Source organism: Pipistrellus kuhlii, unplaced genomic scaffold, assembly GCF_014108245.1.
Source record: "Pipistrellus kuhlii isolate mPipKuh1 unplaced genomic scaffold, mPipKuh1.p scaffold_m20_p_44, whole genome shotgun sequence".
Lineage (NCBI taxonomy): Eukaryota > Metazoa > Chordata > Mammalia > Chiroptera > Vespertilionidae > Pipistrellus > Pipistrellus kuhlii.
In genome coordinates this window covers 2,455,592-2,468,504 of record NW_023425545.1, presented here as the reverse complement: position 1 = coordinate 2,468,504, position 12,913 = coordinate 2,455,592, and the positions used below count along the sequence as shown (strand labels likewise).

The 12,913-nt window shown below is 72.6% G+C and overlaps 1 protein-coding gene across 1 annotated transcript; it reads left to right on the top strand.

Moving 5' to 3' along the window:
- Positions 1 to 5,195: 5,195 nt before the first annotated feature.
- NPTX1 (neuronal pentraxin 1) lies at positions 5,196 to 12,157 on the top strand. The gene is made up of 5 exons (XM_036412305.2): positions 5,196 to 5,649; positions 5,865 to 6,072; positions 8,208 to 8,452; positions 10,352 to 10,531; positions 10,959 to 12,157. Exons 1-5 carry the CDS (start codon positions 5,245 to 5,247, stop codon positions 11,178 to 11,180), a joined length of 1,260 nt encoding a protein of 419 aa, XP_036268198.1. The 5' UTR covers positions 5,196 to 5,244; the 3' UTR covers positions 11,181 to 12,157.
- The last annotated feature ends 756 nt before the right edge of the window (positions 12,158 to 12,913 follow it).

The window sequence follows — 12,913 nt, the reverse complement described above, 5'->3', positions numbered from 1 at the left end:
CCCTCCCGCCCCCTCCCCTCCCCCCACCAGAGGGGCTGGGGAGGGCCCGCTCCCAGGTCTGAGGGTGTGGACACTAAACTATCCAGAGAGGAGGGAGGCCGGCCCACTGCGCCCCCCCCCAGCCCTCTGGCCGCCCGGGCTGCCAGCAGCACCACAGTCACCGCCGTACCCACTGCTGACCACACCGCGTCCTCTGCGCCAGGCCTGCCGCCCACCGCCCTCACCCACATCAGCCGGTCCACGCGGCCGAGGCTGGGCCCGAGCCCCGGGCTGCGCCTTCCTTCCAGCACGCCTGGCGGCGCCCGGCACGCGCCTCGCGGTGACTGGCATTGGGGTGACTGCCCCCCCCAGCTGACTGTGCAGCACGGTGACCTCCCGCCCAGGACCCTGCAGGTGGCGCGGCGCCCGGCTCTGGGCCCGGCCGGCGGCCACCGGAGGAACCAGGCGGCTCCCGGCAGCGCAGCCGCCCCGGCCCTCAGGCCCTTCGCCGGTCCGCTGAGGGAGGCTGTGGGGAGGGCGGGTGTGGGGACGGTGCTGGGGCTTCGTCTCCCCTCACCTCCTGCTGCGGGTAAGCACGTCCCGGCTGCTCGTCCCCGTGGGAACTCCGGTCTCTCCCCTGCGGACCTCGGCTCCTCGGCGGGCGGCGCCCAGTGGGTCCTCACTCCTCACCGCCAAGCCCCCAGGTCCCGACGAGTGCATGCCCGCGGTGTCTCAGGCCCACCGCGCCGTCCTCACTCCCGTCACCCCTTCGTCCCCCTCCTCCCTCTCCCCTCCTCCCCTGCGGCCTCTCAGCGTCCTGCTCCCCCAGGCTTGCCCTCCAAGGAGTCCAGGGGAGGGCCTTGTCCCTGTCCAACGCCTTCCTAGTATCCTCCCAGGTCCTCCCAGGTCCTCCCAGGTCCTCCCAGCTCCTCCCAGCATCTCCTAGGTCTTTCCAGCATCTCCCAGCTCCTCCCTGGTCCTCCCAGGTCCTCCCTGATCCTCCCAGGTCCTCCCAGCTCCTCCCAGGTCCTCCCAGATCCTCTCAGGTCCTCCCTGGTCCTTCCAGCATCTCCCAGCTCCTCCCTGGTCCTCCCAGGTCCCCCCAGCTCCTCCCAGGTCCCCCCAGCATCTCTCAGCTCCTCCCAGCTCCTCCCAGGTCCCCCCAGCTCCTCCCAGGTCCCCCCAGCATCTCTCAGCTCCTCCCAGCTCCTCCCAGGTCCCCCCAGTTCCTCCCAGCTCCTCCCAGAATCTCCCAGGTCCTCTCAGGTCCCCCCAGCTCCTCCCAGGTCCTCCCAGTCCCTCTCAGTGTTCCCTGAGTTCTCACAGCGTCCTCCTGTTACCCACCTGCAGGGGGCTCTCTGCTGCCCAGGTGGGAGCTCTAGAGCCGCGGTCGGCAAACTCAGAGCCAAACACCAACAGCACAACGACTGACATTTCTTCGGAGAGCCAACTTTTTAAACTTAACTTCTCCTAACGCCACGTCTTCAACACAGACGCGCTCGGGCCGTGGTGTCTGTGGAAGAGCCACACTCCAGGGGCCAAAGAGCCGCAGGTGGCTCGCGAGCCGCAGTTTGCCGACCACGGGGCTAGATCACCTCCTGACTTGGCCTAGCCCTGGAGCCGGACGGGCTCCGGACCCACAGAGCCAGGAGCCCTCACAGCCGCAGCCACGGGCTGCGCCCTGGCGGGCTGCACCCTCGCCCGCTGGGCAAACACACTCCACGGGCACCGCGTCCTGGACCCCGCCGGCCCGGGTGTCCCCTCCTCCCGCCGCCCGTCTGCTCCCCCTGGCCACACCCGCCAGCCCTGCGTCCCGCTCCCAGGCCTCCCGCCGCCCACCTGCACCCCCCTGGCCGCACCCGCCAGCCCTGCCTCCCGCCGCCCACCTGCACCCCCCTGGCCGCACCCGCCCGGCCTGCGTCCCGCTGCCCACCTGCACCCCCCTGGCCGCACCCGCCAGCCCTGCCTCCCGCTGCCCACCTGCACCCCCCTGGCCGCACCCGCCAGCCCTGCCTCCCCCTCCCAGGCCTCCCGCCGCCCACCTGCACCCCCCTGGCCGCACCCGCCAGCCCTGCCTCCCGCTCCCAGGCCTCCCGCTGCCGCGCCCGGATCCCCTCCCCGCGCTGCCTGCTGAGCTGGCTGCGTGCACTTCGAGGAACGGAAGCGGGTCTCCTCAGCCACGTTAAAATGTGAATCACAGCCTTGGAGAGAAGGAACTTGGCTGAGAGTAAGTGCCGCACGCAGCGCACCGCCTGTTTAAGCACAGGTCCTGCCTCCGCCCCGGCCCAGGCCCAGGCCCGATCCCAGCCTCCGCCCCCGTGCGGCTCCGGCCCCTGCACCCCACCTTCTGACCAGGAGGCGCTCCTCCCCGAAGGACCTGTTCGCTCCGCAAACACCAGGGTGGGCTTGGGCCGCGCGAGGCCCTGAGTCCCGTTAAAAGGAGTGGAGAAGGCGGGGGTGTGGGTCTGACCCTCCGTGCCCGCACCGGGTCCCCGGCGCCCCCTGGCGGAGAGGCCGGACCCTCCGTGTCTGCACCGGGACCCCCGCGCCCGGGCCCCCGGCGCCCCCTGGCGGAGAGGCCGGACCCCGTGCCCGCACCGGGTCCCCCGCGCCCCCTGGCGGAGAGGCCGGACCCCTCCCCCCCCCCACGTGCCCGCACCGGGCCCCCCGCGCCCGGGACCCCGGCGCCCCCTGGCGGAGAGGCCGGACCCCCCCGTGCCCGCACCGGGTCCCCCGCGCCCCCTGGCGGAGAGGCCGGACCCCCCCGTGCCCGCACGGGCCCCCGGCGCCCCTGGCGGAGAGGCCGGACCCCCGTGCCCGCACCGGGTCCCCGGCGCCCCCTGGCGGAGAGGCCGGACCCCCCCCCCCCGTGCCCGCACCGGGCCCCCGGCGCCCCCTGGCGGAGAGGCCGGACCCCCGTGCCCGCACCGGGCCCCCGGCGCCCCCTGGCGGAGAGGCCGGACCCCCCCGTGCCCGCACCGGGCCCCCGGCGCCCCCTGGCGGAGAGGCCGGACCCCCGTGCCCGCACCGGGCCCCCCGCGCCCCCTGGCGGAGAGGCCGGACCCCCGTGCCCGAACCGGGACCCCCGCGCCCCCTGGCGGAGAGGCGGTCTGGGCCCTGGACGCCGCCTCCTCCTGGGGCACCGCACTCGCTCCCGGACCCCGCAGCCGGACACGCCCCCGGCCCCTCCCGCCTCGCCCAGCGCCCAGGCGCCGCTCTTGGGTGAACCCACGGTGCCCAGGACGCAAAGTCCCTGGGGGGACCCCTGTGTGTGGGACCCTGTGGGGGACCCCGTCTTCTCTGGTTGCGGGTGAGAGACAGAAGCCGCCGCACCGTCGGGGGCGCACAGCCGTGGGGGCGCTGGGGGCTCCGGGCGGAGGGTGCAGGCGGGAGCCCGGGCGCGGGAGGGGCGGGGAGCGGGGAGTGAGGCGCTGTGCGCGGTGGCGCCGGCCTCCCCTCCGGAGCCCCGTGCGCGGACAGCGGGCGCAGAGCCAGAGGCCCGGAGGAGGAGGAGGAGGAGGGGGCGGAGGAGGAGGAGGACGGGGCGGAGGAGGAGGGGGAGGAGGAGGACAGGGCGGAGGAGTAGGAGGAGGAGGAGGAGGAGGAGTAGGAGGAGGGGGAGGAGGGGGAGGAGGAGGAGGGGAGAGGAGGAGGCGGAGGAGGAGGAGGAGGAGGGAGGGGGCGGAGGAGGAGGAGGGGGCGGGAGGAGGAGAGGGGGCGGAGGAGAGGAGGGGGCGGAGGAGGAGGGAGGAGGGGGCGGAGGAGGAGGAGGAGGGGCGGCGGAGGAGGGGAGGAGGAGGAGGAGAGGGGCGGAGGAGGAGGAGGAGGAGGGGGCGGGGAGGGGCGGAGGAGGAGGAGGAGGGAGCGGAGGAGGAGGAGGAGGGGCGGAGGAGGAGGAGGAGGAGGAGGGGGCGGAGGAGGAGGAGGAGGAGGAGGGGGCAGAGGAGGAGGGGGCGGAGGAGGAGGAGGAGGAGGAGGAGGAGGGGGCGGAGAGGAGGAGGAGGAGGAGGAGGAGGGGGCGGAGGAGGAGGAGGAGGAGGAGGGGGCAGAGGAGGAGGGGGCGGAGGGGGTGGAGGAGGAAGAGGAGGGGGCGGAGGAGGAGGAGGAGGGGAGGGCGGAGGGGGGGCGGGCCGGGCTGGAGGCAGCGGGCTCCCGCCTCCCCTGGGCCGGAGCGTCCCCGGAGCCGCCTGCCCGGACCGGACCGAGTGGCTCCCTCCGCCAGGGCCGCCGCCGGAAGTCCCCGCCGCCCGCCCGCCGGCTCTCTCTCGGAGCTCGGGGTCCCCAGAGCCCGGGCGGGGGGCGAGCAGGGCGGCACCCAGACGGACACCTAAGGAGCGGGGAGCGGCCCGCGCCCCTTCTGGGCGCCCCCGCCTCGCACGCAGTGCCCGTCTGGGTCCCTGGGGCCAGGCCCCCCAGCGCCCCCCGTTGTCCCCCTCCACTGTCCCCCGGTCCCCACTGTCCCCCAAACTGTCCCCCCCCACTGTCCCCCCTGTCCCCCCACTGTCCTCCCTGTCCCCCCCACTGTCCCCCTGTTCCCCCGTCCCCCCACTTGTCCCCCCCTGTCCCCCCACTGTCCCCCCTTTGTCCCCCCCACTGTCCCCCCCACTGTCCCCCCTGTCCCCCCCACTCTGCCCCCCCTGTCCCCCCACTGTCCTCCCCGTCCCCCCACTGTCCCCCGGTCCCCCCACTGTCCCCCCTGTTCCCCCCGTCTTCCCACTGTCCCCCCTGTTCCCCCCCGTCTTCCCACTGTCACCCCTTGTCCCCCATTGTCCCCCTCCACTGCCCCCCCACTGTCCCCGGGCCAGCCCCGCAGGTGTTTGCGCGGCGGAGCGGGTAGAACAGAGACCGAGTCCCGAGGGAGAGCGGAAGCCTCGCGCAGAGTCCGAGGCCGCGGCCTGGCCTCTCCCCCTCCCTCTCCCCTTTATCCCCTTTATCCCCCCTCCTTCCTCCCCCCCTCATCCCCCTCTACCCCCCTTTGCTCCCCCCCCAGCTTTCGGGGAACCGCGGGCCGGGGGGCCGGGGGGGCGGTGACGCCGGGGGGGACCCGGAGGAGGAGGCCCCGGCGCGCGGCGCCCCCGCAGCCCGGCCGGCCGCCCGCAGTCGGAGCGGGATTCCGCCCCCGCTGACGTCGGCGCGGCCCCTCCCGGCCGCATAAAAGGCGCGGCGCGCGGCGCGGGCGGCAGAGGGGCCGGAGGAGCGCGCGGAGCGGAGCCCAGCGGAGCCAGCGGAGCCAGCGGAGCCCCAGCCGAGAGCCCAGCCGCCGCCATGGCCGCCCGCGCCGCGCGCACCTGTGCGCTGCTCGCCCTGTGCGCGCTGGGCGGCCTGGCCCAGGGCCCCGCGCGCTTCATCTGCACCTCGGTGCCCGCGGACGCCGACATGTGCGGCGCGGCGGCGGGCGGCGCGGAGGAGCTGCGGGGCAGCGTGCTGCAGCTGCGGGAGACGGTGCTGCAGCAGAAGGAGACCATCCTCAGCCAGCAGGACACCATCCGCGAGCTCACGGCCAAGCTGGGCCGCTGCGAGAGCCAGGGCGCCCCGGCCCCGGGCCGCAAGCCGCCCGCCGCGGGCAAGCCGGCCCCCGGCGACCCGGCCCGCGCCGCCCAGGCCGCCGACGCGCTCGGCCAACTCGCGCAAACTTTGCAGGCGCTCAAGACCCGCCTGGAGAACCTGGAGGTCCGCGCCCGTCCCCCCGCCCGCGCCCGCCCGCCCCCTCCGCCCCCTCCTGCCCCCGCCCCGGCCGGACACCCTCCCCGCCCCGCGGCGCCGCTGCCCGGCCTCCCCAGTCTGCCAGGCCCCGCGCCGGCCCCCGCCCAGCGCCCGCCGCCCCCCAGGCTCCGGCCCGGCCCGGCCCGCTGCTCTGCCTAACTGTGCCCGCCCCCGCCCCGCAGCAGTACAGCCGGCTCAACTCCTCCAGCCAGACCAACAGCCTCCGGGACCTGCTGCAGAGCAAGATCGACGACCTGGAGCGGCAGGTGCTGTCCAGGGTGAACTCGCTGGAGGAGGGCAAGGGCGGCCCCAGGAACGACACGGAGGAGCGGGCCAAGATCGAGAGCGCCCTGACCTCGCTGCACCAGCGCATCAGCGAGCTGGAGAAAGGTAGCTGCCCGGGCCCGCGGGAAAAGCCAGTCCCCCCAGTGCCTCCCAGCCCCCCACTGCCCCCCACTGCCTCCCCAGCCCCCCACTGCCCCCCAGTGCCTCCCAGCCCCCCACTGCCCCCCACTGCCCCCCCCAGCCCCCCACTGCCCCCCAGTGCCTCCCCAGCCCCCCACTGCCCCCCACTGCCTCCCCAGCCCTCCACTGTCCCCCAGCCCCCAGCGCCTCCCCGCCCCCCCCCCAGTGCCTCCCCAGTCCCCCACTGCCCCCCACTGCCTCCCCAGCCCCCCACTGCCCCCCATTGCCTCCCCAGCCCTCCACTGTCCCCCAGCCCCCAGCGCCTCCCCGCCCCCCCCCCCCAGTGCCTCCCCAGTCCTGCAGGGCGTGGGGCACCCAGGGGGGTGTTCCTGGGGTGAGGGCTGGGCCCTGAGCTCTGGCTGTGCTTGGGGAAGGGACCATCTGGGGCCTCCTGCCCTCGTACACACACTCACACACACACTCACACACACACACACACACACACACACGCATGCACACACGCACGCACACACACTCTCAGGATCCTTCCAGCCCGATCTGTCCAGTCTTCAGTAACTTCGCCCTGTGGCCTGGGCAGCCAGGCCTTCCTGGACAGGAAGCCTGGCTGTGGGTCCCCCCATCCCCCATCCCCGCTGCTGGGGGCCAGGCCTGGTCTTCCCGGTCCCCACAGACCCGAACAGGTCTCCTCCCAGCCCTCCTGCCCCTTCCCTTCCCTCCCCCCGGACTTTGATCCTCTCTGCGGAGTGACCCAAAGCCTGCCAGCCTGCACCCCTGCAGCTCTCGTCCCTGATGGGCCCACGGCACCGCGGGCGCGGACGAGCTGGCGGCTCAGCCTTGAGGCGCAGCCATCAAACACGGTTGTAAGGGGGGGCCTGGGCCCGAGCCGAGCCACGTGACCGCTCCGACTGCAAAGTGTGCGATGGCTTAGACAGTGCCATCTTAAGGCCCCTTACGTAACTGAAAGCAGTTCGGAGGGGGGGGGCTGGGGGCATGAAAACAACCCCCACCCCACCCCCCAGAGGCCCCCACGGCAGGCGACTGGGCCCGCGACCGTGTGGGCAGCACCAGCTCAGGCTGCCTTCTAGAAACAACCCTGGCCTGGGGCCGGCTGAGTGCTGGGCTCCTACAGGCCGGGCCCCCTCCAGCCGGTGGGCCGGGCCCCCGCCCGCTGCTGGGTGCTGCGTGGGCGGGAGGGGGCGGTGCGTTCCCTGGAGACGTCCCCACGGGCGGGCGCTGGTGGCCGAGGTGAGGGGCAGCCGGAGGCACAGGAGTCGCCCAGGGTGGGTGAGGTGAGGCCTCCGAGCCCTGCCCTCGGCCCGGCCACAGGCCCCCTCCCTGCGGGCTCAGCGGGGCTCCGGGCAGCTGCTGGGGGCCTGGGGGCGCCCTCCCTCCGGGGGGCGGTGTGGAGGGGGTTCTGGAATAGCCGGTCCTCGGGGCTAGTGGGTCAGAGCCAGGAGTGCGGGGGGAGCAGCGTGCCACCCGGAGGGCATGGCTGCCTGGGCCTGGCTGCTCGGTGGGGACCGGGGGAGGCGTTTGAGCTCAGCAGCCGGCAGCCTGCATTCCGGTCGGGCCCCGAGGGGCTGCCCTCTTTCGGGGAAGGATACATCCTTCCTCGGGGCCACACCTTGGAGGTGACTCCCCCCCTCCCCAGCCCCCTGCAGCCCGGGCTCAGGCTCCCCTCCCCCCCAGCCCCCTGCTCCCGGCTCAGGCTCCCCCCCTGCTCCCGGCTCAGGCTCCCCCCCTGCTCCCGGCTCAGGCTCCCCCCACCCCCCCTGCTCCCGGCTCAGGCTCCCCCCCCTGCTCCCGGCTCAGGCTCCCCCCCCTGCTCCCGGCTCAGGCTCCCCCCCCTGCTCCCGGCTCAGGCTCCCCCCCTGCTCCCGGCTCAGGCTCCCCCCAGCCCCCTGCTCCCGGCTCAGGCTCCCCCCAGCCCCCTGCTCCCGGCTCAGGCTCCCCCCAGCCCCCTGCTCCCGGCTCAGGTCTGCGCCCTGGGACAGGCACCTGCCCCCGCCGGCCCGGCCTCCCTCAGCGCCCGGCGGGCGGAGGGCGGCTCCGGCAGGGACAGCCTCGGTGCCCAAGTCAGACCGTCCCGCCCCCCGCAGGCCAGAAGGACAGCCGCCCGGGGGACAAGTTCCAGCTCACGTTCCCGCTGCGCACCAACTACATGTACGCCAAGGCCAAGCGCAGCCTGCCCGAGATGTACGCCTTCACCGTGTGCATGTGGCTCAAGTCCAGCGCGGCGCCCGGCGTGGGCACGCCCTTCTCCTACGCCGTGCCCGGCCAGGCCAACGAGCTGGTCCTCATCGAGTGGGGCAACAACCCCATGGAGATCCTCATCAACGACAAGGTGGGCCCGGGGGCGGGGGAACCCTGTCCCGGGGGCCGGGGGACCCCAGTCCCGGGGGCCGGGGGAACCCCAGTCCCGGGGGCGGGAGAACCCTGTCCCGGGGGCCGGGGGGACCCCAGTCCCGGGGGCCGGGTGGGCCCCTGTCCCGGGGGCAGGGGGGACCCCAGTCCCGGGGGCCGGGTGGGCCCCTGTCCCGGGGGCCGGGGGGACCCCAGTCCTGGGGGGCCGGGGGGACCCCTGTCCCGGGGGCGAGGGGACCCCTGTCCTGGGGGGCCGGGGGGACCCCTGTCCCGGGGGCGAGGGGACCCCTGTCCTGGGGGGCCGGGGGGACCCCTGTCCCGGGGGCAAGGGGACCCCTGTCCCGGGGGCTGTGGGGCAGGTCCTCAGCGGCGTGGGGTGGCTCAAGCACAGGAGGAGGGCTGGCAGGCAGGGCTGAGGGAGGGGAGGGAAAGACCAGGAGCACCCTGGCCGGTGTGGCTCAGTGGCTAGAGCGTCGGCCTGCGGACTGAAGGGTCCTGGGTTTGATCTGGACAAGGGCACATGCTTCGGTTGCAGGTTCTCTGGCTCTGGTTGGGGTGCACGCGGGAGGCAGTACATTGATGTCTCTCCCTCTCCCACTCTCTAAAAAAGTTAATGGAAAAATATCCTTGGGTGAGGACTAAAAACACAGACACAGACACAGACACGCATACCTACAGACTCATACACACACAGACACACAGACACACATAGGCACAGACACACATGCAGACACACACAGACACATGCTCACACAGAGACACACACAGGCAGACACACAGGCAGGCACACACACACAGACATACACACGCAGACAGACAGACAGACACAGACACACACAGAGACATACATGCAGACACACACGTAGGCACAGGCACACACACAGACACACTCACACACAGACACACTCATACACACAGACACACTCACACACAGACACACACAGACACACTCATACACACACAGAGACACATACACACAGACACACTCACACATACACACTCATACACAGACACACACACAGAGAGACACACACATAGACACACTCACACATACACACACATATAGTCACACATACACATACACATACACACACAGAGAGACACACTCACACATACACACACACATACACACACTCACACATACACTCACACATACACACACACACACAGACACACACACACAGAGACACAGACACACGCGCGCGCACACACACACTCACCAGGAGAGAAGGGAGGGGCGCCCTTGCCTGACTCCATGATCGGGTGAAGCGGGAGCCCCCCAGACGGATTGCGAGGGAGATGGGGCTCCTCCCCACGATCAGTCCTGACTCCGCCTCCCGCTTGGGGTGCATCGGTGCTGGGGGGGGGCGGGTCCCCTAGAAATTCTTCCTGAGCCCAAACCCATCTGCTTAGCCCTGGCCCTCGGGGCGGGGGGGCAGCCTGTCCCTCGGAGCCGCCCCTTGGCCTCCGCAGCCGCGGTCAGCTGCCGGCCGGCCCACGCCCCAGCACCTATGCATTGTGGGTGGCGACGGTCTGAAACCCAGGCTGGAGGCCGGATGCCAAGCCCTCGGGCCTTGCCAGGGGGCCCTGCCTCCGGGCCCCTCTCCCCGCGGGGTGACCCCCAGGGGGAGCTTCGCAGGGGGCTGCCCCCCACCCCGCCCTGGCGTCTCCGATCCTCTGCCAGGCTGGGCGGGTGCAGACCAGAGGGCTGGAGTGATGGGGGCTCTCCGTCAGGGCCTGGTGTAGGCTGGGGGGTGAGGAGGACGGACGGGCCACAGTCCCTCTGCCAGGCCTCGGCCCCACGCACCGGCCGGGACTCGCCGTGAGGCGCGCCGAGCAGGCACTGACCTGAGCCGTGACCGCGCCCTCCCCGTCCCAGGTGGCCAAGCTGCCCTTCGCCATCAACGACGGGAAGTGGCACCACATCTGTGTCGCCTGGACCACCCGGGACGGCGTCTGGGAGGCCTACCAGGACGGCACCCAGGGCGGCAGCGGCGAGAACCTGGCACCCTATCACCCCATCAAGCCGCAGGGCGTGCTGGTGCTGGGCCAGGAGCAGGTGCGCAGACCGGGGCGAGTCGGCCGCAGGTTGGGGCTGACGGGGAGATGCGGGCGGGTGGGCGCGGTGGCCGCACCCCCGGCGGGGGAGGCCCCTCCTGCCTTCGCTTCTGGGGAGCGTGTCCTTCGGGCGCCGCGGGCAGGGGGCCCAGGCCTCCGGTTCCTGTGGGCGATGGGCCGGCAAAGTGGCCTCCCGGTCCCTGGACGGGAAGGGGGGAGCCTGGGGGTTCAGGGGAGACCAGGCTCCCCGCCGCTCCCCCCTGCTGGGTTATGGCGGCGGGAGAGGAGGGTCCTTGGCCAGCAGCACCCCTTTCCCGGCTCCTGGGGGGGGCAGTGTGCAGCCCCAGAGACCGGACCGGGGGCCGTGAGAGCCCGGGAGGGGGAGCCCCTCCCCAGCCTCCACCCCATGCCCCCCCTTTCCCCCGAAGGACACGCTGGGCGGCGGGTTCGATGCCACCCAGGCCTTCGTGGGCGAGCTGGCCCACTTCAACATCTGGGACCGCAAGCTGACGCCGGGCGAGGTGTACAACCTGGCCACCTGCAGCCCCAAGGCCCTGGCCGGCAACGTCATCGCCTGGGCCGAGGCGCAGATCGACATCTACGGCGGCGCCACCAAGTGGACCTTCGAGGCCTGTCGCCAGCTCAACTGAGCCCGCCGCCCCGGCTGTGTCTCCCCCAGGAATGCTCCGGCCATCGCCCTCGCGTGCACACACGCATGCACACACGTGCACACGCACGCACACCCCACACGCCGCCTCGCTGAGTCCTCGTGCACGTGCCGCAGCGACACTCAGCCCCGCAGGCGTAGGTGAGGCTGCGTGCGTGCGTGTGCGTGTGCGTGTGCGTGTGAGCGCGTCTGCACGTCTGTGAGTGCGTGTCTCCGGGAGCCTCCTCTCAGACGAGGTGTTTCATTTCCGCTCTGTGGCGCTGCCCGTTTGTCTCGTTGGCGGGCTCGTCTGGGGCTGCCTCCCGGGCCGAGTGCTCAGCGCGGTAAAGGCGGGGTCCTGGAGCCCTAGCTGGGGGGGCAGAGGAGGGGGTGGGGGTGGGGCGCAGTCCCTCCTCACACCCGAGAGCCTGGCTCCAGCCGCCAGCGCCCTGCCCCGCGGCCCCTGAGAGGGTGCTGCCCCCCCCCCCCGGCCGCCTCTGCTCACAGACGGGCAGAGCCCGGGGGCGGCTGGGGAGGGAAGTCCCACCTGGTTAGGAGCCAGCCATGCAGGGCCTGGTGGCCGCCAGCCCTGGGCACCCACAGCCATATCCCCCCTTCCCACTGGGGCCCCGGGAGTGGCTCTGGGGCGGGAGGCAGACATGGCCGGCCCCGAACCCATCCCCTGTGCAGGGCCCAGCCCGGGTCCGTCCCAGCTGTGACGCTGAGACCCACCCTGTTCAGAAGCTGTGACGTGTTTGCTCCCCGTGAAAGCCATCCTGCACATTCCTTCTGGTCCTTCCGAGGCGGGGAGGCGTGTGCGTGTGTGCGTGTGTGTGTGCGTGTGTGTTCGCACTAAGTGACCGTGCCTGGGGTGGACCCCTGCTTTTTGTGCAGCATCTGGGGGTCGCATGCCCCGAGGGCACCTGGACTCAACACAGCAAATGGCTGGCATGTTTCTGGGCCCCTGCCCCCGCAGCGGCAGGGGTCCCCCGTCCCGTCCCCCGGGGCGCCTGCCCCCTGAACGCAGGCCCATACTGTGTGGAACCCAGTGCACCCGTGTGTCTTGTTGGTGTCTGTGTCCGTGTCCCTGGGCGTCTGCACGGTGCCCACTGCCAGCCCACAATGCATCGCGCTCGTGGGGGGGGCGCGCCAGGCTGCCGTGGCCAGCAGTGGCTTCTGACCATGTGCTTTGTCCGGCCGTAGGCCTCGGCGCCGGGTCTGCGGGGCCTCCTGCTTGCATGTCCCTCGGGGTGGCGTCCCCGGCTCCTCCGTCCCACGTGGTCCCCTGCCTGCATGGACTTCTCCGGTTCTGTGTTCTGTGCCGAGTGCCACCCCTTGTCTGTGACCATCCATGTAGCTACGAAAACGCTGGGAAAGCAAGCGAGGGCACGGGGCCCCTCCCCGCTCCCACACCGAGCCGTGTAGAGAGAACAGGCTAGAGCACGGGAGAGAGCGAGCTTGGAAGCCCCCCCACCAGACCGCCCCGCCCCCAGCGGCAGGAGGCCAGGCCCAGTGTGGTGCTCTCGGCAGCGCCCCGCCCGCCCCGAGGCCGGGACCCAGACCCCAGACCCCCTGCCCAGCGGGCGCTGGGAGCTGTCCGTTCAGGACCACAAGCCATCCTCTGCCCTAACCCGATGGGCAGAGCATCCGGACACCACGTCTGTGTCCACCCCGCCCCCCGGCGCCCCCGGGTGCCGGGGCCCCAAACCGACATGGAGCTCCCGCCCCGCCCCCGCC